Raw genomic sequence first — 26,816 nt, forward strand, 5'->3', positions numbered from 1 at the left:
CCTGACATAAACCACTATCTTACTAGATTTTTGTGTTTTGGTAATATATTTTGAAGATAACAGAGAAGTATTAAATTAAGAATTTTTATATTATTCATGTATTTTATATGGAGTAAAGATATAATAGAATATTAAATATTAGTTATATTTTAATTGTAACTTTTGAAATCTAAAAAAAAAAATATTTTTTTATCTTTATTTAAACAATATTAAAAATAAAATAAGAAATTCAAAAATTAATTTAAATAAAAGATTAATAAAATATTCTCAATATCTCATTTTTCTTTTCAATATTTGTTTATTTGAATTTCAAACTAGGGTTTAATTCTCCTTATTTTAATGCTTGATTTTCCCCCATTTTGTTACTTATAATTCTTATCTATGGATCACATCTTTATTTAATTGACATTATTTTTTGTATTTCTTTTTTTGTCAATCTAATTTTTACTTGTTTATTGTAGATTAACAATACATATTCGATGGATATTAGTTCTTGGTCTACTTTCTCCTCTTAGAGCTGTCAAAACAGTCAAAACAGTCAAAACGGATAATCCGACCCGATCCGGCTTGACCCATCATGGGTTGATGAATGACTCACTTTTAAGCAAGTCAAAAAATTCGAACTCGGTCCGATCCATCACGGGTTGGTGGGTTAAACGGGTTGGCTCACGGATTCACTTAATTAAAAAAAATACAATTTTTTTATTTTTTTCAGTCAAAATTAAATTGTAATTCTAATTAAAATCTAAATAAACTTTAATACAATCCAAATACAAGCCAAAATAATAAAAAAATACAAATTATTTATGTGTTGGATAAAAAAATAATCTAACATGACCCAAATGTAAAGCCCAACTTAATAAAAAAAATAAAAAATACTTGTGGGACCCTTTTATCTGCGGGTTGGTGAGTCAACCCGACTTACCACGGGTTCAACCCGGGTGAGCCGGGTCAAAAATCAACCCGTATTGAAATTTGTAAAAGAATTTCAACCCAACTTGGCTCGAATCCATGGTGAGCCGAGTTGGCTCGCAGATTCCAACCCATTTTGACAACTCTATCCTGTATACATTCTCCTCTTATATACATCAAACATTTTCAAGAGACATGTATATTTTTTTAATCCTTCTTTTATATCTTCTTTGTAGATAAATCTCTTTGATCAAAATTTAAGAGCAATTTATTCTTCACTCTCGATTCTTATTTTAGAAAAAACGTTAAATTTGTTGAGTTCTTGAAAAGATTCTTGATCATGAGTAATGTGATTTGTATAACATATCTATAAGTGAACCTTTGTAGATTTATTCTACCTTTCTTGAAGACTAGTCTATTCGAAGAAGTAAACATTTATTCTACCTTTCTTGAAGGATTGAGCTATAATGAAGTTAGTTTGGTATGATAGGAAAGGGTTTTTGGGTTGGCACTTTCCATGTGGGGAAAGTGCTGACCCCGCTACACGCCAACCAAAATCCAACTATCTCATCCTTCACACTCTTACTCACTTAAAGCACACACCACACACCACACATCACAAACACAATCACAATCTCCACGCTAATATTTTCCCTCTCTTCTTACTCATTACTTCCAAAGTACCGCTCCTACTCCTCCCTGTACTCTCAAAAAGGTTCATTTTCTTGCATGCAACAAGACCCTACTTTCGGATTTCAAAAAAGTTTATTTTTTCTTTTCGTGGCCTTCAAGTTCTTCTTGTTCTGTTCGCCCTGAAGCTTCTCACTTGAGTAATATTTCAAAGGGATATATATATAATATAAAGTAAGTACTCTGCTCCCTCACCCTTTTTCCCACAAGTTATTATACACTATATATAATTTAAGAGCTTTTAACTGTCTTAATGTTTTTGCTACCTTTCTTTCTGCTTCATCGTCAGCCATGAGGTAAAGAAACTATAGCGACCAACAATTCTGCCTCTGACATTGGTCGATGGTGACAAGAGAAACCTACTACAGCTAGCTGTTGCTGATTTTTGTCTCTCAGAATTAGGAGCTTATTTCTAGCACCATGAAGAGAGCAAGTGCATGGTATGTTTCTCATCTTCTAAAACTCCTTCTTTGGTGGCTCTTGTAACAAAAGTTTCCTACTTCCTTTAAGTAACATACATTTGCTGATTGCTAGCCTTAACCTTTACTTAGATATAAAGAAAATTATTGGAAACTCCTGACTTGAGCTATTTGATTGCAGGGCTTTTTCTCATGAGATTCCAAGTGATGTCACCGTAAAAGTTGGCGAAGTATCGTTTTCCTTGCATAAGGTACTGAACCAATTCAAACACAACCCTATACAAAAGAGAGTATTTAAGTTTGAATTAATGAATTGTAACATAATTTGCAGTTTCCATTAGTTTCCAAGAGTGGCTACATAGAGAAACTGGTCTCAGCATCCAGTGGCGATGATGTTTCATTCATTGAACTCTTTGATGTCCCTGGTGGAGCAGAGGCATTTGAACTGGCAACAAAATTCTGCTACGGGATAAACTTCGAGATTAGTGTTGAAAACATTGCGGTGCTTCGATGCGTGGCAGAGTATCTTGAGATGACAGAGGATTATTCAGTTGGAAATTTGGTAGGAAGGGCTGATTCTTACTTGAATGAAGTGGCACTGAAGACTATTTCTGGGGCTGTGTCTATCTTACACGTGTCAGAAAGGCTCCTTCCAATTGCGGAAAAAGCAAAAGTGGTGAGTCGATGCATAGATGCTATTGCCTTCATAGCCTCAAAGGAAACTCAATTGTGTTCATCTATGAGAAGTGACATTAGCAGTGATGGCATGGCATCTCACCAGAGGCCAGTAGTTCAATGGTGGGCTGAAGATTTCACAGTTCTCAGAATTGACATTTTTCAAAGAGTGGTAATAGCAATGATGGCAAGAGGGTTTAAACAGTTTTCTCTTGGTCCCATCATTATGCTGTATGCACAGAAATCTCTACGAGGTTTGGTAAGATTATGACCCTTTACCCAAAAACATAGAAAACATACAAATAAACATGGTTTTATGTATTGATTTTGTGCCAAGAAAAGATTCTTTTTGTGACTACTTTTAAGAAATAATTGTTTCAAATAAAAATCAGTTTTCATTCAGTCACATATTATCACATATAACAGGTTTATTAAATTTTATAACAATCATTTTCGAAGTTATGTTTAAAATAATTTCTGATTAATTAATATTACTGACAGTACAGTGAGTTCAACATTCATGCCCTCTTAGTATACAAAGTTGTACAGTGTCAAACAATCAGGAATTAGTGTTGATGTGACTTTTATGGTAATTATTATAAGAACTCACTCAAGAATCATATATGAATCATGATGGTTAATGACTAGATGTTGCATAGCCTAAAACGATATACATAAAGCTAAAACGTAGTTTTATGATTAATTATAACAAATAACAGTGATTAATTATCACAAGTAATCAAAATGCACAACGATTGATGAAAATTTCTTGTTGGGGGAGCAGGAGATATTTGGAAAGGGTAGGAAGAAGATAGAAATTGAGGCCCAAGAGGAACACGAGAAGAGGGTTGTTTTAGAGACACTAGTGAGCCTTCTGCCAAGGGAGAAGAATGCAATGTCAGTGAGTTTTCTTTCTATGTTGCTTCGGGCAGCCATATATCTGGAGACTACGATTGCTTGCAGGCTTGATTTGGAAAAGAGGATGGCCCTGCAGCTAGGACAGGCTGTTTTAGATGATCTTCTCATTCCTTCTTATTCCTTCACTGGGGACACATTGTTTGATGTAGATACAGTGCAGCGAATCATGATGAATTACCTACAATCTGAAAATGAAAAACATTCAGCCTATAATGCAGATGATGAATATTTTTCTCCTCCCCAAAGTGATATTTATGGGATTGGAAAGCTAATGGAGAACTACCTCGCTGAAGTAGCCACCGACAGAAACTTAGCTGTTTCAAAATTCATCACTCTTGCTGAGCTAATTCCTCAACAATCAAGATCAACAGAGGATGGCATGTATAGGGCCATAGACATCTATCTTAAGGTACGCTTCTAAACCCATGTGGCTGTAACTTCTTTTGGGGTAACTTTTTTTCTGAAACTTGGTACTATATATTAAATTAGTCATCCCTGCTAATAGAAACTTCTTTATATAAATTGGTATAAATTGGACTCCTTAACTATACACACACAATAACTCATGGATGTGTTGAAATATTAATCATTAAGTGCGTGTTTGGTCGTGAGTCAGTAAAGTGAAACCTTGGGGATGTTTCGTTTTCCCACCATATCTCTTAGTAGCTTTAAGGTTATCATTTTTTCGTAATGATAAAAGCTCTACGGTAGCTTTTACGTCTCTCAGTTATTTGAGGTGAATTCTTACAAACTAACTTAGAAAATGTATTTCCAAACACATGTTTTATCCTTACTCATTTTAAGGAGTCAAATCCAACTTTTATGGTGTACTCAGATTACCTGTCTCTCTTTCGGGTCTTATTAAAGCTTTATTTGCATAATGATGTTATTTTAATTTGAGAGACATGATATGAGATCGAAATCTGAGACAGGTTACTTCATTTCCTTTTGATAGAACACGCACTTACGATCACATTTTGTACTTTTACTATTTTTCAAAGCCAACATCAGATTTCTCTTCTAGAAAGCACACACACTGAGGTTTAACACATTTGAGTTGGTAGATTTTGATGTCAACACATAACAATATTAAACTTACAAAAATAATCTAATGTTCCATCAATTTTATAAAAGCATCATAGATTGCTGGTGGTAAAGTAAAAATTTGCAAATCTCAGGCTCATCCAATTCTAGGCGACACTGAGAAAAAGAAAGTGTGCAGCGTGATGGATTGCCAGAAGTTATCACGAGATGCGTGTGCTCACGCAGCTCAAAACGACAGGCTTCCGGTTCAAACTGTGGTTCAAGTTCTCTACTATGAACAACAACGTCTTCGCGATTCCATGGATGGTAGTGTAGGTTGGGATTCTCCTAATAATTTTCGTGACAAGGCGAATCTATCCCCCAACGAGCTTAATCCAATGTCAAACGAGTTCTCCATCTTACGAAGAGAAAACGAAGATCTGAAACTAGAGATAGTGAAGTTGAGAATGAAACTAAAAGAGGTCGACAGATCTTCCCTTAGATCAGCATCAAGCAGTCCTGTAATATACGGTTCACCCTCCGCTGATAAGCCTCCTCTCCCTCGAAAATCGTTCATCAACTCAGTGTCTAAAAAACTTGGACGTCTTTCTCCTTTTTCACGTGGCGGTTCTGCCACCAACCCTCTCAAAAGTCGCGTAAAACCTGACAAAAATCGGCGACATTCTATATCCTAATGTGCAGGGTACAAGTTCTATCTTTGTTTTCAGAGGTTTATTGTATACAGGGCTAGTTTTACTAGTTTTACTTCACTGTTATAGTCGTGAAGATTAAATTTTCATGATCCTTACGTCCAAGAACTTTAATGTGTAATTTGTAAAGGGTGGTGAAAAGTAATACAGAGTTTCTTATTGATTGCTTGCATTGCAGGCCAGTGTCTACATGAATGCTCCATGATTCCAGAAGAATAATAAAATCAATAATTTATCATCTGGTATCATCGGAAAAATTAATTTTTGTTGAGGACTATGCATTATGTTGAATACCCAGAAAAAAAAAAAAAACTTTTTTTGTTTCATTCGCAAATGCCAAATGAAGTTGTAAATTTTGTTCTGTTCCATTTAAAAGTGCACAGCTTCTTGCTGAAGATTCAAATGTTAATAACTCTGTGTGTGGTCAACTAGAAAGGGAGGAATGGAAATTATCCGTGTTTTGGGGACAATTTCAACAAAGGGTTTATTGGTGTAAAGATGAGGAAAGTACAATTTTTAGAAAATTTCTGAAGGAGTTAATGGTATAAAGAAAAAACGAATATTAGGCGGGTCAACTTGGAACAGTAGAGCGACATAGACAGTACATCTTTCCAACGACCTTAAGATCCCTGGAAGAACACAGCATCTGATAACAGCAGTTAGTGGGGTCTGTCTGTCTTTGAATTATTGAGTCCTTGGGATAAAAACTTGGTAATATGGCTCAAGTGACAGCCTAGCAATGTCCGTGCTGATGTTTGAGCCTAATCATGTAAAGAAAGGAGATCATGGTTTGGATCCGATTCATGCACATTCTAAAGGCACCAAACATAGCTATAAGTTATACATATTTCGGGACAGACCTAACGTAAGTATGTTAATGGATGTTTAAATATTAGCTGGAGAATCTGATGTCCATCCCATGGCAGACAGGATTTAGATCTCCAACTTCTTGTTGGCTTCCAAGTTGTGTGCGGTTTGTGAAGGATAAGTGGAAAAATTTGCCTACTTAACGCGTTCAGGGTAGTAAACAACAACATTGTCAAATGAATCCTATTTGCTTTCTACTCTTACCCAAAACTTGAATTGTTTTTGTTCTGGACCCCTCTTATGAACCACGACCTTCCAGCGGTCCAAATACACTGAATTGGTATCTAAAAGTTTTTTCTCATTTTAGGGAAAATTGATATCTAAAAGTTCTTTGTTGAAAGATTGAATGTGGAGATGGGAATCTAATTAAAATGAAATATCTCAGCGTTTCTGAGAAAGTGATATTTAATTCATGTAGTTGTCCTGCGAAATGTATGAAAGGATGTTTGCATGGCTTTTAGTGGGAAGTGCAGGACCAGAGAAATTTGAGTGGCATGTGACTTGTGAATAGTAATGGGTTTGGGCATCAGGGAAAAAATTGATCTTACGATAGACACATCAAATCCCACCACACTCAATAATTCGGCTGAACATTCAAAACAAACATCATCCACAAAAGTTAGTCTTAATTCTTAAAACACAAACATAAAATATATCGCATTGACCATAGATTTTTTCTTTTCAAGTCATGTTCAGATTCAACACTTGAAAAAGCCAAGGTGAATGTTTTAATCTCTCTTGTCTTAATTGTTCTTCTACATCAAAACTGTTTCTAATTCCACTTTGGCACCCTGGGGTTGAACCGGGCATCTGGACAAGGCGAATTATGCTTCCACTTGATTCTTCTCTTGTGCTATGACTGCCATGACATCTTGTCTTGTTTATAATGCTTGATCCACTAGAAGAAGAAGACAAGCTGTGTCCTGAATCTGAAGTTAGTGGTGTCTCAACTTTCTTCCTACGGTTGTAACTTGAGGGGCCTAATGTTAGCTCAATCTCAGTCTCATCTATGACCTCAAGCACCCCATCTTCTGATTCTGCAATGTGCTCCTCTGCTGGCCGTTCAAGGTCAAATTTCATTTGAGGCTTTTCTTGTGCTCCTTTATGAGTTAAACTAATCGCATTCTTCAAGTACCACTCTTCTTCGCTTACTTCAACACCTCTTCTGGTTTCCATGTTTTGCATCAGTATCTTCTGAATTCGGTACAAACGATGTAGTTCATATACCTGTTAAAAACATTCTCAGGATTTTAAGACTCTAGTATTCATGATTGAACAAGATATCCTGAAGGAATAGAAAGAGAAGTACCTGCTCTTTGAAGGTTTCTTCGTGTTTTAACATGGCCATCCTCATGTACTCTTTGTCGCAGGACCTAACAAGCTTCTCCATCGGTAATCTACTTAGCTTCTGAGCAAATGAACTTTGAACCAGTGCTTCTTTGTAGGAAATTTGAACTCAGACTTGTATCTTCATGCCTTCATTAAGTTATATATCACTGATGAGTTTAAGTGATGTAGTTGATAGATGAAAAGCTTTTATATAGAAAACAAGATGGTTCATCAAAAAGCATGGTTACAATGGCCTTGAGACCTATAATACAAAATGATAGCATCAACTTCCTTTTAGTATAATTTGTCTGTTCCCTTGCTTGCTCTGCTTTCAAAACTTTGGACCACATTCGACTGAACCCCAGCAAATAAAAAAAATATCTCCCGACACCTTTATCAGTTGAATTTTCCTTCCATAATTACAACTTCTCATTCATACACACGCATGATGTCATTATTCATGTTATCCGTTCAATTATTGCAATATTTAAATCAACGACCAAGGAGACATTTTTCTCTTCTTTTCATATGCCCAGATTAAAAAGAATGCTTGAAGAAGCAATATCATTATAGTTAGGGCCATAAGGAAGCCCATTTACTTGTTTTTTTAACCCTTCAACTTTCCTTCCTCACTTTCTCTCTCATTCACGGAATTTGTACCATAATTTTGTTTGTCATAATTAGTTTTTCCCTTGTTAAACTATCTGCAGACATCCATCCCTATTACTCTGGAGATTTAAAGGTGTGAATGATTTAGGCTACGCTTTTGTTTGGGTAATCTTTCAGAGTGTACTATACTATACTTCTCCACATTGACCCGGCAAGACGCAAAGCATATTCCTCATCTCTCAATTTCTTCAGGATTCAACATTTGTTTGTTTTGTTCTCTACAATCTAATATCACAATCTGACATTAAAGTATCACACTAATGACATAATATAAGTTTTAAACACATTAATATATCATCAATTCTCAACAATAGAAAAACTTTGTAGCACCCTGTCATTAAAGTTACGCAAATCCAGTCCCACAGTCTAAAATACATAACAATAATAGAGAATGACAGAAAATCAGTTTGTAAATATGACCAAGAATTTGGTTTTGAGAGTCTTCCTAGAATCAAAGAGAAGTTGAGATAAGAAAAAACTGAATTTCCAAGGAAAAAGATTATAACTTCTAACCTGCTAGAGGGCACCGAAAAATTGTTGTGAAGAAGAAGACGAGAGAAGAAAAGGGGATCTCAGAAGGAAGGGAAGTTAAGCGACAAGACAAGGGTGTGGTAATTTGACGAAGACTCTGCTAATCTGCTCTGATATTCCCCATCAAGGTGGTCAGTACATACTGTTGGGGATTAAATAGAAGAATACAATGTAACAGAAGTGTTTTGGAATTTAAGATTCTCTCTTGAAGACACGGAAACCAAGGCGCTATTGCATGAGGGTAGAGGCATGCGAAAGAAATCCCAGTGGCTTGACCAATGTGATTGAAGTTTTGTGGAGGAGATGCCTGAGACAGGTCCAGCAATGCAGATATATTAAACAAAAGAGTAAAGAAAGGAGAAGAAAAAAAAAATAAAGAAATAGATGTATTATTATTAGCAGTAATATAAAAGTATATAATTGTTGAGGATCACAAGGCCTTGGTTTGCTCAAGACAAATCATGAACAGAGAACACAGCATAGCATAGCATAGCCTGGTGAGGTGAATCACATGCACCTAAAATTTCTACATCATAAAATAGTTGTCTGAAACTGCACATCAGAGTATTATGTATTATTGTATAATTGAAGCGTGCCTATGTGATTGTGGAGGAGGTTAAGGTGGCATCTTGTGTGCCGCCGACAGTTGGATCCTGACCGTACGATGAATGGGTATCTCTGGTAGTTGTGGAAGCTAGAAACTGCCGTGAGGATCTCAAATCCAACCATTGGTGTTGAGTTTTGGGTGATTAAAAAAAGAAAAGGGGACAAAAAATCATGGGTTTATCCCTTCCTTAATTCTTTTGTTGGGGGCGAGCAAACAGTGAATGATGAATGATGGATGTTTCGTACCTGTACTATGGGAAAATAGATGCAATAATATTTGATGGGTTTTTGGCAATGATTATAGACGTTAACTTGGCATGTGGGTGGTATGTTTTTGTTAATAATGTAATGTGAGTGAATGCATGGTTGTGGTGAGTTTATAGATTTTTATTTACAAATGGATGTGCATACGTTACGGGTATATATGTACGGTAATCCATGTAATAACGTTGATCGATGTGTACCGTGGTCGTTGTGAACATGACCACACAGATGGTTGTGTCTGTTTTGGCAATAATAATAATAATATTTGAAAAATGATTAAATAAAAGAGAGGGAGGGAAATAGACGTGGAGTGGAAGCACGCGTTGCCGGGGGTAGAAGGTGCATTGTTATGGGGTGGTGGGTCCTTTGAGTTTGCACAAAAAGCCTGACCTATATACGGGGCTTCGCTCATTCTTTCAATCACACCAACCAACCAATTCACAAAAAAATACTACTATATGTCACATGCCAAACCCTTTTAAACTATGCACCAAATCATTTTCAGCAACGATAAATAAACTACTACACGCTCTTAGATCCACTAAATTCTTATTATATAATCATTTTCCCTCACTAACAATCACAAATATAGTTACTGCTACTAATCACCATGTGGAAAAATAATAAAAAGATATTTTCTTCATTATTTTTTAAATTTAAGATTTTTTTTAAGAACATGTGGCACAATGGTAAAAAGGTATTTTGCTAAAAGATATTTTGTTAAGAATTTGTTTCCTATTACGTTTAGTACTTCTCCATTTTTCTTTTAATTTATGGAAACCTCTTTTATTGTTTGGATTTGGTTACAAAATTTACCTTTTATTTCATTAATATTCATATGACACCAATCATTTTGATGATTTTTTTAAAATATTTTCAATTTTTCGTTTCCTAATGAAAAGCAAGATTTAGCAATGATCTATTATTTCCGTTGTAATAACTTGTAAATATGAAAAGAGTTGTTATGTTAGTTTAAAATAAAATAAAAAAATTATTGCTGATATAAAGTACCTTTCCGAAAGTATTTGTTGTTGTACTCAACCATTTTTTTTCTCATATTTTTCATTATTAGTGCATTTTGAGTTTAGATAAATAATAGTAATAGCACCTAACAAAATTATAATTAAATGGTATGAAATAAACCTTTGAAAAATATAAGATGCTAAGACTTTTTCAAAAAAATTAAAGCACTTGACGAAAGCACATCACTATGCAAAGAATAAAAGAAAAATAAAACACAACACCAATCTCGTGTTTTTTTCTACCAATTTACTGTAGCAGTGTATGTAAATGGAGGTGAGTGTTGTGTACGGATGGCACCAGAGCGGATTAAGGACGAGTTTCACTATCTAATACTCATCTTCATCGAATAACGGGTATAATCTCATATTCATATCCGTACTCATTTTCTTACTAATTCAATATTAACTTTAATTAATTTTTATAAAATAATTAAAATTACGGTAAATGAAACATAATATTATCAAATATTCAATATTAACATGATGATTATTTCTTTGATATCAAATACTTTGAAATAAATTATGATTATTTACATTTTATATTAGAATACCAAATAAAATTTCATGAGAACCAAAACAGTTATTAAATTTGTAAATATTAATGAAACCTAGTTGATAAAATTTAAAAATATTTTTTAAAACATATAAAAGGAAAACAAATATTCAAATGAAAATATATTTTAAATGTATGTTTACTTCAATTTTTTAAATTATAATGAATCTCTTTTTTATACACTAATAAAAATTATAACACATCACTTTATCAAAATAATGCAAAGAACAAATAATAAACATAATAATAAAATTTTAACATAGATCCTGTATCTTTTGAACTCCAATATATGTTGGATGGTGATAAAAAAATATTCATAACAATTACATTAAATTTTTATATTGTAGTAAATAAAAATTGTTTACAATTATAGTGAAAAAATTACAGTATGATTGATAATGAGTTAGAAAATAAAAAATAATTAGATAAAATATATCAAAATATTATTCTACATAATTAAAATAAACAACAAATAAAAATATTAAAAAATTAACAAATGTGTGTCTTATAAATAATTTGAGAGACTATTGAAAGAAACCGCACAAAGGAAAACAAATGTATAATTAAGGGTATGATAAGATGAAAAATACCTAGAGATCTAAGAAAACTTTTCAAATATCAACATATATACTCAATGGTTGAGAAATAATAAAAATTGTTTTAGCAAAACAAAAAAGATATTCAAATGAAACAAAAATTAATAATAATAAGTAAAGATTTTTTTTATATTACCTAGTAAATGAAAGGTTTATGGTATTAAACATTTAATTTGAGAGTATTAAACATTCTCATGTGAAAGAAAAATATACAATAAATAAACAGATTAAAAAATAATAGAAATATTCAAATGTGAGACATAATTTTTTTTTAAGTAACATACATCATTTTAACACAATTACATAAAGGTTATGATAAAATGAAAAATATATTAGAGATGCGAATGAGTTTTATGACAAATTAAATAATTAAAAGAAATAAAAAATAGAAAGTGTATATATATATATATATATATATATATATATATATATATATATATATATATATATATATATATATATATATATATATATATATATATGTGTGTGTGTGTGTGTGTGTGGTTACTTAATTAATTGTGATAATGTTTTAATAATTTAAACAGGGACAGAGATATAACGTGGACGAGTATTATGGCGGGGATATGTACATCTCCATACCCATTCAATACGGGATTTCCCGTCAAAACGGGAACATGTTCGGACAATACCCACAGGGACGAGTTTATTTGTCATCTATAGTGTTGTGTTTGTTGGAAATTTTGTAAATATGTTATATGTGGGGTAATATGAAATATTCACATGATCAATTATTTCCATAGGATGATCCATTTGTCAATGAATTTTATAATTGTTGCATAAATTTTTGATATTGTAATATAATATATTGACAATAATTTATTATGGCAATTACTCTATCATGAGCAGAGAACTCTATAAATTCACTTCACACGTACTCGCTTTGGGTCATCAACTATACTATCTTCTATAGTAATATACCATAAAAAGTTTGGAGAGTGAGAGTTTGAAACGAAAAAACACATTAAAAGATTCTTGTGATAGTGGTAATGATGGAAGATTAGTCCTTATTTATTCTTTTCACATTAGGTTTACATTTGGTATCAGAGCACGTTAAATACTTTTGCCTTGTTTTTTGAATCTGTCGTGGTTATTCGATTGATGTCAAACCTGTTAGATTATGAACCAAACTAGATCAATTACAAAATAACAATAAACCCTACCTTAATTGAGTTGTTCCCAATACCCAAAGGATAGAATGCGGAAACGGACCTGGTAATTGGGAACAATATATGAGAGACTGATAAAATTAGTACCTAATCTTCCAACTATAGAGCACCTGAAGGTTTTCTCTTGATTTTCTCATCTGATGGGGGATAAGAGAAAGAAACAGGAACATGCCGACGCCGTCATGTCCACATAAGGGACCGTAATTTGGACCCTTCATCATATTAGAATATTGTTGGTATCTACACATTCAATATATCATGATATATATATATATATATATATATATATATATATATATATATATATATATATATATATATATATATATATATATATGGATTTAGAGTCATGGATTTAATTGCTAAGGTCATTGAAGTTATATTTCAGACAACTTTATTGCATCATTTATGGCTAAAAATAAATGGAAGTTAAATTAAGCACATACACATTAAATATCTAGCTATAAGAAAACATGTTAAGTGGTCCATTTAGCATGTTAGCACTGAGTCAATGATTGTTGATCTTGTGATTAAAGACATGTCATTAAAGAATTTTAAGGATCATTTAAATGGGACTTGGTTCCATGTTGTGATAATAATTATTTTTATTTTGATAAAACTCTTATTCAGCTTTTTCTCATCTTGTTGTGCACATTTGTTTTTAGAAATTTTTTTAGACCCAGACTAAACATATGGTTTATTCATTATAGTTAAGAGTCTATAACGAGAGACTTGATATATTGTTGATATATTGTGATACATAGAGATAACACTCACTATTGGAGGACCTTGCCACCGTGATCCTAGTATTTAGTTTCTTGTATTGATTGATAATGGAATAAATGGACCAAGGGGAAGAATGTTTGAAATTTCCCAAATATGTTATATGTGGGATAATATGAGATATTCACATGGTCAATTACTTTCATAGATGTGGTCCATTTATCAATCAATCTTATATTATTTACATAATTTTTGATACTGTAATCTCATATAATTGGCAACAATTTATTATGACAATTATTTTCTAATGAACAAAAAACTCTATAAATTTCACATCTCACATGTATCATATGTTTTGGTCATCAAATCTACTCTTTTTTATAATATGTTATATCATCAAAAGTTTACATTTGCCATTTTATCCTTATACTTTTCCAATTTTCCACTTCTACACTTTTTTTCAAGTTTTTCTTTTGCCTTTTTCGTTGCGGGCATTGTGTGATATATCTTAATTAATTAAATTATAATTTAGTTTTTTTTCATTATAAAAAAATAATACTTATTATAAAAAGGGCTAATTATTTAAATTATAATTAATTAGATTTTTGAATTAGGAAATGAAATAAAAATATTTTTTTATTATTTTTTACCTCATCATAGGAAAAATTGTAATTTAAACTTTTGTTGATAGGAAAAGTTATAGTTTAAATTTTTGATATGCTGGGTTATAGGAAAATTTTTAAATTTTGGTTATGCCATTAACCTAAATAATATTCATTACAAAAAATTCTAATTAATTAGATTGTAATTTTAATTTTTTTACGCCATTATAAAAAATATATATTTATTATGAAAAGTTTTAATCATTTAAATTGTAATTAGTTAGTGTTTTATTGAATTGTAGATTAGTTAATTTTTAATCGGTTAAAAATTACTTTTATGTTTATATTAAATTTGTTAATATCTTATTTGGTTTAAATTTTTTATTGCATACAGAAAATTTATATGAAAAATTATATTAACTATGTATTAATGAATAGAATTAAACAATTTTTGTTAAAATATTATAAATTTTTAGTTTATAAAATTTTTAGATAATTATAATAGAGGTAAATCTAATTAATATAAAATTTGAGAATTATATTGTTTCTAAAGTAAAGCAACATGTTCTAGTATTTTGAACTTCAAGCAATAATTTTATCATCAAATATTATATATTTATCGTAATATTTGGTTATTTGGCCATCATATAAATAAATGTTATCCATTTTTAAGATGAACAATTTCTTTTAAATTATTTTCATCCATGTATATTTTTAACAAAATTACTTCCATTTAAGTTATATTAATTTTAAACTATCACATCTTAATTTAAAATAATTTTATAATATCAAATTATTACTTAATTTTATTTAAACTAATTTTAAAAATTTTAGTTCACCTTAATTTTTAAAAATCATATTTTAATTTAAAATATTTTTATCAATATATTATTTTTCAGTTTAAATAACCACTGACATTTAATTATGATATAATTTACACTGTTTATAATTTAACTTAAATTACTTTTATGTCCATGGAATAAATTAATAATCTTATTTTTTTTATTAATTTTTTTTAATTTATCAAATTCATCACATCATTTACTAATTTTAATAAAGCTCCAGCCTCTTGATAACATTAACACACCAGCATCAAATCTCAGAATGCAAACTCGAGTTTTATTTAGGGTTAAAAATATTTGTTCATAATTACTTTTTAAGTAGGTATTTACTAAAACTTATAATAATGAAAAAGAAAAAGTGAAAAATTATTATTAAAATGAAGAATTGATTTGAATGTTTTATATTATAATTCAAAAAGTCTTTTAGATGTGTAGAAAACTTAAATTACCTTAAGAGAATATTTTCAATTTTAGCAAGAAAAATTGTACTAAAAATTTTATAATTTTTGTAAAAAATATTTATAGTTTTTATAAGAAATATTACTTATTAAATAATAATAGTTTCACTAAAATAGATTATCTTTCTGCTATGTGATTTGTAATAATAACTTGAAATAACATAATACATACATAATCCATTGTAAGAGTTTTGACTAAAAGTCTAGCCAAGAATTGTATCTCATAAAATACTTTGCATATTGAGTTATAATTCCCACTCCAAACAATAAAATGTGTTCCTTCAAACAAATTGCAATTTTTTTTCTTATTTTGTGGACCAGATCGTAGCTGAATGAAGACTTTGGGACAATAGAAACAACCATACGTTATCATTATAAAATTGTTTGTTTTAGACAACAATTCAAAACGGTACACTCATACTCTAATTAATATCCCAGGACTCAATGAAGGATTGGTGACTGGAATCAAACTTTCAAAAGGGTTAGTTTCACTCCATACTTTATAATTTAATTAGTTTTAAAATTAGATTGGATCATCATCGACTGTCCATAAAATAATAATAGTTTGTCATAGTTTCATCTTTGCTGATATAAGAATGCAACTGTCTCGATAAAAATATTGCTGTTGACTTGAAAGGGTCCCATATGGTATTTTCCTTATGCGGCAAAATACTAAAGTGTGAATTTATTTTATCAAAAATATCAAAATGGGAAGATATCCTTAAGAAAATATAAAAATAGACAAATAACGTGAGTTTTGTATTCATTGTGAAGAAACTGTGTCACTTTAATATGACTTTTAATTCTTCAAAGTGAAATTGTGTTTGCATGGTATTATATTTAAAAAATATAAAGTATATTATATTTATAATTTTTTTTTATTGAAGTAGTATTTGATTGACACATGTAACATCCCATTTAATAATCATAAACTATTAAACAAAATATAGCAAAGAGCATAGAATAATATATATATATATATATATATATATATATATATATATATTAATGTACAAAATCACATTACAGTTATCTTAAAAAGTAAGATGAACTGAATATAAAATTTATACAAAGATATCTAGAACAACTAGGAGGTTTCTCAAAAGAGATTACTAATACTATGACTCAAATGATCTGGATACAATGTCGAGTCCTGGTAAGTTGTGCACTTGTGGTGACATTCATTGCTCTGCAAAGCTGTAGATATTACCACACACAAGGTAAGTCTGTTAACACCTTTGGTCAAGGTAAAATTCCTAGGCCGGGACCTCCTGCTCCTTGTTGGCCTCTTGGCAAGCGTACCAAAAGTCAATTGTAGTATAATGATTTAAAGTAGGAGTGTCGAACCCACGAGGAACGGATTCAGTGAAAATTAATAATTATCTCAATCAGCATATATATGCAGAAATTTTAATTCGATGGATTATCAGCAGTTAAACTAAATTGCATAAATAAAATACAGTAAAACAGAAAATTAGTTAAAAGATCAATAAAAGATACTGGGATTGAATTTCATCTATCTCCCTTGTCTGTAATTTGGATGAATATAATATATAACATCTGAAAATACCAATATTGATGCACACTCAAAAAATCATTTATACCGATCCCTCGCGTATAAAATTCATAAGATTAGTTCCCTGAATATTGATTCTTCACATATTCAACAAACTATCCAGCATTACGGTCGAGTGTTAAAAGCAATTGATATATTGAGATCTATTCCTAGCATCACAGTATATCAAGTATCATTGTTCAAATCGGATTTTCAGAAATACTTTCCAGTCAGATCTAAAAATCAAAATCAAAACATCTATTGATCAGATAGAAGTAAGCATTAAGAGCAGAACAATAATACCAATACTGAGTAAAACAGAAATGCTATATATAAATATCACCAGATTACATCCAAGTTCGAGTAGATTACATTCAATCCCAAGGAAAGAGATTAGCCACTCATGGTAGCTATCAAAATCCTAAGAGCTAAAGAAAAAGAAGAAGAATTATAATCTGTGTGATGCTCCCAGTAACAGTTCTGCAGCACGGATGCGTTCTTCTCCAAAAATTCCAAGCTCCCTTCACTTTCTGATGCATTGAGAATATATACCCACGAAGTCTCGCTCAAGCTACCTAAGTCTCGCTTGAGCGAGACAACATTCTTCATCCCAAAGAAAGCCTCTCGCTTGGGCGAGATGTGCTGAAGCCAACATCTCGCTTAGGCGAGCAAGAGTACTTTAAGCTGAAGAAAGGATCTCGCTTAGGCGAGATTGGCAGCATCTGGGCTCGCCTGGGCGAGAATGGCGGCAAGAGAGGATCTTCAGTCTCGCTTAAGCGAGAGTCTGCATCGCTTAAGCGAGAATGGCGACAGTGGCTTTAGCCTAGGCAAGAATGCTTTGGTTTGAGCGACCTTGACAACATTTCTTCTCTATTTTCTCTGTTTCTTGCTTTCTCCTTCATTCTTCTTGAGTTCTCTTTAATCTTTCCTGAAAAACACACAAAATAGGATCAAATGATTTCCTTAAATCAAAACTTGGAAGCATGTGATTGAAACTTAGATTTAGGGAGAATCAATATGAAATGAGCACAAATTTAAAACATAAGTGCCAGAGTTTGTTATGAATTTTTACTGAATTTTGGCACTTATCACTCCTCTCACCACATGCCCCATCTTCTCTACTTGAGAAATTAGTGGTCATTAGAGTGTCAGGATAACTTTCCAACTGAACTCCCACATCAATGCTTACACTATAATTACCACCACTAATTCTCCTCGAATTAGTATGTTCATATACTCATTCCCTCAATCAATAATTTAAATAACATCCACAACAATTCAAATCATACTCAATTGACCACATAAAGAGTAATTCATATTCTGACCTACTTGCCCAGTCACTAGAACTCGCCCAGCCACTAGGCCAAGTCTGGAAGTTCCTGACTTGAAAATTCGTCCAGTGAGAGTTACTTGCCTAGTGACTTCCCAAGTCTAGAAGTCCAACTTGGAAATTCGACCAGCGAGTAAGGACTTGTCCAGCGAATTAGCGAATTTGCGAATCTGCATAATTCTGCAGATCTATGTTCTGCAAAATTTTGCATATCAGCTCACTCGCCCAGCGAGTAAGAAACTTTGCAGAATTATACAAAAACTGATTTAACATGTTTTATGCATCTCCAACCGGTCCATACCACTCCAAAATCAGTGCATAGATCATTCAATTATCAAACATCAATTCTATCAAATTATTCATACAATTGAATGCAAAAAACACATTTAAACCAACAATTATTCTCAATTAAAAGGAAAACACACATCTTCATAGTTTTCAACATCACAAGCAATCTCGCATATTAGATACATCAATAAATCACAAATTAAAAGAACCTAAGGCAGAAAAGGTAGTAGGCCTTGATTTAGTGGTAACTAAGGCATAAAAGTACATAAAAAATTTCAAATTCTGTGGACAACGCGAATTTGTAAAATTTTTTAAGCTATATGCCTCGGTTAGTATAACAACTAAGGCATAAAAGGTGACTTTAATTACAAAAATGTCACCATGTGTTTATATGCAGCGGGTGCACAGGAACCAAGACATATACTGCGATATAAAATCACTAAAATGTACTAGTGAACATATCCAAGTACGATGACAAAGAAATTAGCTTCCTTTACTTGAAATAATACACAGACAATTCATAGAGAGTTCCAATATTCTTTACAACCCTGTAGAGTCCCCAACTCCCCTGAGAACAACTTAGAGTGCATCAATTTTTAAGTGAGATTTTTTATTTTTCTCCTACAATTTTGTCTCATTCTTTCCTGATTTACCCTCCTTTTTTCTCCATTTACCCCTTTTTTCTGTTCATCTCGTTAATCCCCAGCCTGCGAGCGTGCGTGTTGTGGTCCCTTATTACCAACACCATTATGAATCACTTCATTCTCTTTTACTTTTAACCACAACCAGTCAACGTAATTAAGCTATTCCATTTTTGCCTCAAAACAGAGTTTAGGCCTCGCCAACTACCACTTGCCCAATTCATTCCTACACTTTATTCCACTTAATGTAAATTATTATACTATCAAATATATTTTAATTATTTATATTTAATTTGAAATACTTTTATGAATAAAATAATAATGGCTATAAATATATTATAATAAAACACAACTACCTCCTCTAATATTACTTACTTATGGAGAAATATAATAAATAATTAAGTTAAATTTTAAAATTTTAGTAATTCAACTATTTATTTCCATTGAAGAATAAAATGTATAAAAGACAAGTTAAGAATAATAACATTTTTTAATAATGAATAAAATCGTTTAATTATAGATCAACTTGTCTATCTTAAAATTGTATATTGTTAGAAACACATAAATATATTGTTATGCATGGAAGAAAACACTAAAGAATTAGTTGTTTTTTTAATAAATATTACTTTTTGCAACATTTATTAGTTGTTATTTGGGTTATTTATGTCTTTAGTCCTTAAACTCTAATGTGAAGTTAGAATTTATCCTATGAGAAACTTTCATACATTTTAGTCCTCAAACTTTCAAAACGAATAGATATATTGTTTTTAACCAAATTACATTAAATCTTGTTGATATGCCAAACAATTTTCATGCTAGTACATTATAAGAAAATATTTCATTAACAATCAATTTTAGTGACTAAAATTTGTTAGTCACTATAGTGACTAATTTAGACACCAATTTACAAAATAAAAAATTATTAGTTACTAAAATAGTCATTATTATGAATAAAAAATTATTCTCAGTCACTAAGTTAGTCACTAATTAATTAAATACTAATTTAAAAACCAACTTCTTTGGTAACAAAAACATTGGTAGCTAATGTTTAGAGACCAATTTCCTTTAGTAGCTAAAACCTTGGTAGTTAAATTTTAGAAACCAAGTTAGAGACTAGTTATAATTTTTTATTCATAATAGTGACTATTTTAGTAACCAATAATTTTTATTTTATAAATTGGCCACTATAGTGACTAATAACTTTTGGTCACTATAATTAATTGTTAATGAGATATTTTCTTGTAGTGGTAATTGAGTTTATGCACTTTGACAAGATATGTTTCAATATTTCGAAAAATGCATTTGAAACATTAAAAAGAATTAATGTAATTGAGCTAAAAGGATTATATTCATTAATTTTTAAAGTTTAAGGACCAAAATTTATCAAAGTTTTGGATAAAATAGAGAAAATAAAAAAATGGTAAAAATGTCATTAAGATTATTTTTTGACATCTTGAGTTACTATTGTATTAGTGTAGGGGATGGCAAAAATACTCGTACCCGTGGATATCCGATAGATAGTTGGTTTGGTATCCACGGGTATTTGCTATTCACAGCTAGCGAGTAGGTATTTTAATACCCGTTTATAAACGGGTCGGTTGTGAATATCATACTAAATTTTAATATCCATTACCCGCAAAAATTAAAATTAAATTTATGTTTTATTAAATTAAATTTAATTAAAATTCAATTTTAATTTATATTTTATTATATTAATTTAAATTTAAATTTAATTTAATTTATATTTCATTTTACATTTTTTTATAATTTTATTTAAATTTAATTTTAAAAATTTATAAAATATTTTTTTTAAATATTTGTGAGTATTCACGGATACTCACAGAATTTAAAATACTCAGATATTTTTTAAACCAGTATTCGTGCAGATAACGGAACAAATAACAAAAAAAATTGTTATAAATTAGGTTTTGTATAAACATTATCCGTACTCAACCCTACTCGTTGTCATTTCGTTGGTACTGACTTATTCAAAAATCGTCTTCTTAAACAAGGAGGGTTGGAATGGTGTTTGAAACTGTGTGAAGTGAGCTAGCTTACGTAGTCAGAATTTTTTTTAACACCTAGTTCAAGAAACTGGAGTAGGATCTTAGGTTTCTACTTTATCTTCTTATTATGAAAATGGTGTAGTTTTTAAAACCCAAGATTCGGATATGGTCCATAAAGATATATTGGTCTATGTGAATTTTTGTTGTTACTGTTCACATTGGAGACAAAAATACTTAAAAAGGCTAAGCTAATTAAATGGGAATAATATAGCTAAAATACACTATTACTATTTATTACAGTGTAATCTTAGTGTTGATACACCTAAGCACCATAAAGGAAGACTAAAACAAATATAGTCATGTTTATTTAAAATTTATTAGAACAAAGGGAAACATTCTAACTTAGTTTACTACAAAAGAAATTAATAGATAGAAACAGAAGAAGGTACGATAGGTTCTACTTTTTTTAAGATAAACTTTAATAACACTATTTATGTATTAGAATTTAATGATATTTTTAATTAATTGAAGACTTTGAATATAGCTCTATTGGGTGGAAGAGATGGAGCGTGAGAGGAAGGAAAAACTGAAACAATGAGTGGTAAGATAAGACAGGACATAATATTGACGTCTTGCCAATTTGCTAAAGCATGATCTTCGGTTTCATTTTTATTTATTGTTATGCATTATATAAATGAAAAATGAAATCTTTGAAAAAATAAGTAAGAAGTTGAAAAAAAAAAGAGAGGAGAGAGATGAAGAGAAGTGGTGTGATGAAACCACCCATGGGGGAGTACGATGAGACGACTGAAAGGATAAGTGCAATAAAACAGAACTGTTGCGGAATGATGTTTCAGAAAGAGGTGGAAATACGATTACTTACGTAATTTTACACAAAAAATAAATACTTAAAAAAAGAATAATGTGAATGGAGAAGGCCAAAGCTAATATACCTTTTGCTACTCCATGCATATTTTTCTTATATAAATTAATGCAAAATTTACATTACAAATTAATTTTATAAAATTGAATTAAATTTAAATTTTATTTTTATAAAAGTATCTAATGTAGTAAAATACAAAAGATGGGGTGTTATGTTTTTGTATTTGTTTTATTTGGTGAGATGCTTTTTTTTTTTAATTTTTTATGAGAGTGAACAAATGACAATTTTCCATGTGGCTATATTAGTTTGTAATCACATATCTTTGGTGGGTTATATCATGTCCAGGTATTGAGCTTGTTCATGTAGAAAGCCTTTTATTTTCTTGTATTTTTCCGTTTGTATTTATTGTACATTTCTTGTACAAGGCTAACATATACAATTTTTGTCGATAGATTAGATAATTTTATAAAAAAATATTGATTAAAAATCAATTTTAGTATCTAAAAATTGTTAGTCATTACAGTCAGTGGTCAGTTTACTAAATAAAAGATCATTGGTTATTAAAATAGTCACTATTATGAATAAAAAATTATAATTAGTCACTAATCAATTAGAGACTAATTTAGAAACTAATTCTTTTAATAGCAAAAATCTTGGTAGTTAATGTTTAGTGACCAATTTTCTTCCATAGCTAAAACCTGGATAACTAAATTTTAAATATCAATTATAAATTTTTATTCATAATAGTGACTTTTATTTGTTATGAATTAATAATTGTCTACACTTACTCATATGATTGATATGACTAATACTCATATAATTCATTACTACTCTTTATGTAGATATTTGCATTAACTAGTTGATTTGTTACTTTTATGGATTACATATTGTATTTATAAATAGGACTCTTCTCATCACTAATAATAGACAAAAAAGTTGTTCCCCATTTTCTCATTCTCTATTCTTCCTTTACTTCTTCTCTCTATTATTAACTATATTTTATAACATTATTTGTAATTAGTATCTAAATTGATTATTATACTGACTAACAACTTTTAGTTATCAAAATTGATTATTAATATGACCGTTGTTTTTTTCACTAATAGTACTCCACAAATACTCTATTTATTAATTTATTCTTTACTAATAAAAGAAAATTACAAAAATATTTTAAAACTAGTTTAGTTAACCTTTTTTATTTTCTCTTACAACAATCTTAAATTCACTTGTCGAACATTTCTGCCTTGGCACTTATTGACATATATTTTCAAGTTCAATGAGGAATAACTTACAACAAAGATACTCCTATAGTAAAAATATGATGAAAACATAATAGATAAATTCCTCGTACGTGTTGAAACATCATCTTTAAAGACTTATCCGCAGTGTATACGCAAATCGCCTAAGATAGAACATGAACATTTTAGATATATTCCGAGGATAACATAATTTAGCAAAATAAGCTCTTTAAAAAAGTATGAATAACCCAAAATAATATAAAAAAGATATAAAGGGAAAAGATAGCACAAGAAACCTAAATAGGAAGAGATATGAGTTGAATCGTGTATCTTTTGGAGAACAACAAACCACCTTTTTATAGGTATGAATGAGAGATGATGATAAGTTAAAATCTCACATTCCATTATGAATATCTTGTAATCTTATCAACGGTTATATTCATATTTTTATATTTGTTATAAGGACCAAAACGAAACTTCTTTAACTATGATGGCTAAATTGCATCCGCATATTTTAAAATAAACAAATATTATACCGACTCTTACATATTTAACTGTTCGATTTGGATTGGACATGCATTTTGGCTAGTTGGTAGGGTTAAATTTCGATATTATTTTGGCTACCTCGAAAGTCTCTTGTAATGGAAATGATCGGAATCTGTTTTTTTTTTGCAGCGTAAAACTAAAGTTAGTTGTGAAGAAGGTGATTCAGTGTATCATTTTTTCAGAAAAGAGATTTTTTTATATATACTCTTTCTTGGTGAGTGCTAAATCAGGTCATGCATTTACCTGATTATAAGATCTTAGGCTATGCATTTACTTTATTATAGGATGTTGGGGCTTTTGTACAAAATAGAGCATAACTTAAAGTTTTATCAAAATAAATCAATAAAAAAACTGTAATCATTTGATTGTTTAGCTAAGAAAAAGAGTTTAACCTGAGACAAAGTTGAAATTTGATTTGCTCATTCTTCTGTGACTAAACATGAAGATTAATTTCGTGAGAAGATTAGAGTGGTGATTATTCTCTCGCTAGAATCAATATTGAAATGAGCAACCTCTAAGTTGGAACACCAAAACAACATCATGATTTGAGAAACATATAAAATGAAGTGAAGATATTTGCCGAAGTAGAACGATCCTGGTGAGTCAGAAAAGTGAAGGAGATGTGTCGTATATGAAATGAAGAAAACTTAGATAGGAGGATGTGCATACATATTTGGACATTTGCTCTTCTAACTTCAACTTCTTCTTTAATTATTCCGATTGGTTTTGCTGATGCTACAGATTTTAGACATCTTCAACATGCTTCACCTTTTGCATTGTTCCGTTTAGCACGTTAGCCCCCACATGTATTATCGTCTTTGTTGCATTATGATGGAGTGTTGCATGATGATATAGACAGAGAGAATCCAAATCGGTTAAAGATAGCATAATTGCGCCCCCACCATGTTTAAATTTAATCCATCCACATATTTGATTGCGTGACCAACACCAGAGAACACAGATCAAAAGGTCATGCAAGTCTTCGTTGCATGTCGTATGTGGAAAAAAAAACCACCCCATCAATAATGTACCTTAAATCTATTTCACTCACCATCACACCTCCTTGGACCCCCACCCTCAAAAATCAATCTATATTCTTCTCCTCCTGCACATTCTTTTAATATCAAAATTTTCTCCATAAATTATAACCTTGGAATGCATGAGTATGCTCACATCAATTATTAACTTTATAACCATTTTTCATGATTACAGCAAGATCATGAAATACACGTGGGAGAAATGGACTTCAGACTCTGAAATTAATACACCGTGAAATACGAAAAAGAATTTTGACAATACAAAAGATAACCTATCTTTTTAAATTTTATCTTAAGTTTTTTTATATTTTTGTATATGTCTACACATATATATTTATTATATCTGTCAGAAAGTAAGCCTTTTCTAGATATTCTAAGTTTTTATTTATTTATTTGTTTTCTCTTCTTAGGTGCAATTGCTGCTCTGTTTAGGTTAGAAACCATAATGCTCAAGATCAATAGAACTCAGTCTATCGTATATCAGTTTGTGTTTGCTATAATGATTGCCATATTGGCTGCAATTTAATGTACATAGTATGAAAAAAATTGCATAAAAGGAAACAATTACGAACCGGTACAAGAGTTGTAGTTTGAGATAAGGCGTACTTGAAAAAAAAAAATGTAAGCAAAATGATGAGGTGAGCCTTAACCAATGACAAAACTTTAGGTAGTGGAAACTATTTTTCCTTCATTCATTCATAAATGGAATCAAGTGCATCAACTTTAGGATATTTTCCTATACATGTTATGGTACCACCAATACCCATGTCACTGAATTAACTTTACTTCTTTAGCTTTTCCATATGTCTTAACAAAAAATATAATAGTCTCATATTATTATTTTAAACAGTAACTAATTTTAGTGTCCAATAATTATTAGTATTTATATTGATTAATTTACAAAATTAAAATTATTAATTATTATAAAATAATTATTTATAAATAAAAAATTATAATTGATCATTAAATTTATTTTTAAAATTAGTTATTAAAAATTATTATCATAAAAATTAACTACTTAAATTTTGATTACAAAAATAAATTAATTTTTAAATTAGTCTCTAATTAATTAGTAATTAATTATAATTTTTTATTTATATAATGATTATTTAAATAATCAATAATTTTTAATTTTGTAAATTTATATTTAAATTAGTTTCTATTTTTTTATTTCTAAAGTTAATTTCTAATTGAGAATTTTCTTATACTGTGATATAGTATATTGACACAGATTAACGTAGGAAAAAAGTCCTGTAAATAAGTGATGCAAAATATCGTTACTTAGTTATTATATTATAGAGTCGTAAAGTTTCTATATGCATTCTTTTGTTACTATATAACGTATTGTTTCAAAAATTTGTTATCCAATATTCACTATGGTCATGATTACACTTTTAAGAAACTAAAACAATCTCAACCTTGTACTGAATTGAATATAATGCTTATCAAAATGTTTATTTAAACAAACCTTAAAAGGTAAAAACAAAACAAAAAGGGTATTGCGATATTTGGTACCCAAAAACATCAAATGAGGGACACAAATACCATGATCCACTCCCATACAAATGAAAAAAAAAAAAAAGGAAATAATAATTCAAAAGTCATTTTCATGTAAACTCCCAAATGTTATTAATGGAAATTAAGAGGAGCCCATTGACGAGCGTGCGGAAGCGAAGAAGAAGAGGCCCATTATGAT

At 30.3% G+C, this 26,816-nt stretch overlaps 2 protein-coding genes across 2 annotated transcripts; one reads left to right on the forward strand and one right to left on the reverse strand.

The window, feature by feature from the left end:
- The first annotated feature begins 1,511 nt into the window (after nucleotides 1–1,511).
- Nucleotides 1,512–5,536, forward strand: LOC114176470 (BTB/POZ domain-containing protein SR1IP1-like). Its single transcript, XM_028061518.1, has 6 exons — nucleotides 1,512–1,776; nucleotides 1,892–2,042; nucleotides 2,203–2,272; nucleotides 2,353–2,955; nucleotides 3,481–4,023; nucleotides 4,793–5,536. Exons 2-6 carry the CDS (start codon nucleotides 2,023–2,025, stop codon nucleotides 5,330–5,332), a joined length of 1,776 nt encoding a protein of 591 aa, XP_027917319.1. The 5' UTR covers nucleotides 1,512–1,776; nucleotides 1,892–2,022; the 3' UTR covers nucleotides 5,333–5,536.
- A 1,230-nt stretch (nucleotides 5,537–6,766) lies between these two features.
- Nucleotides 6,767–9,290, reverse strand: LOC114174894. The gene is made up of 3 exons (XM_028059626.1): nucleotides 8,726–9,290; nucleotides 7,524–7,690; nucleotides 6,767–7,441 (listed from the first exon to the last, which is right to left on the reverse strand). Exons 2-3 carry the CDS (start codon nucleotides 7,602–7,604, stop codon nucleotides 6,896–6,898), a joined length of 627 nt encoding a protein of 208 aa, XP_027915427.1. The 5' UTR covers nucleotides 7,605–7,690; nucleotides 8,726–9,290; the 3' UTR covers nucleotides 6,767–6,895.
- Nucleotides 9,291–26,816: the final 17,526 nt, after the last annotated feature.

Source organism: Vigna unguiculata, chromosome 3 (assembly GCF_004118075.2).
Source record: "Vigna unguiculata cultivar IT97K-499-35 chromosome 3, ASM411807v1, whole genome shotgun sequence".
Classification (NCBI taxonomy): domain Eukaryota; kingdom Viridiplantae; phylum Streptophyta; class Magnoliopsida; order Fabales; family Fabaceae; genus Vigna; species Vigna unguiculata.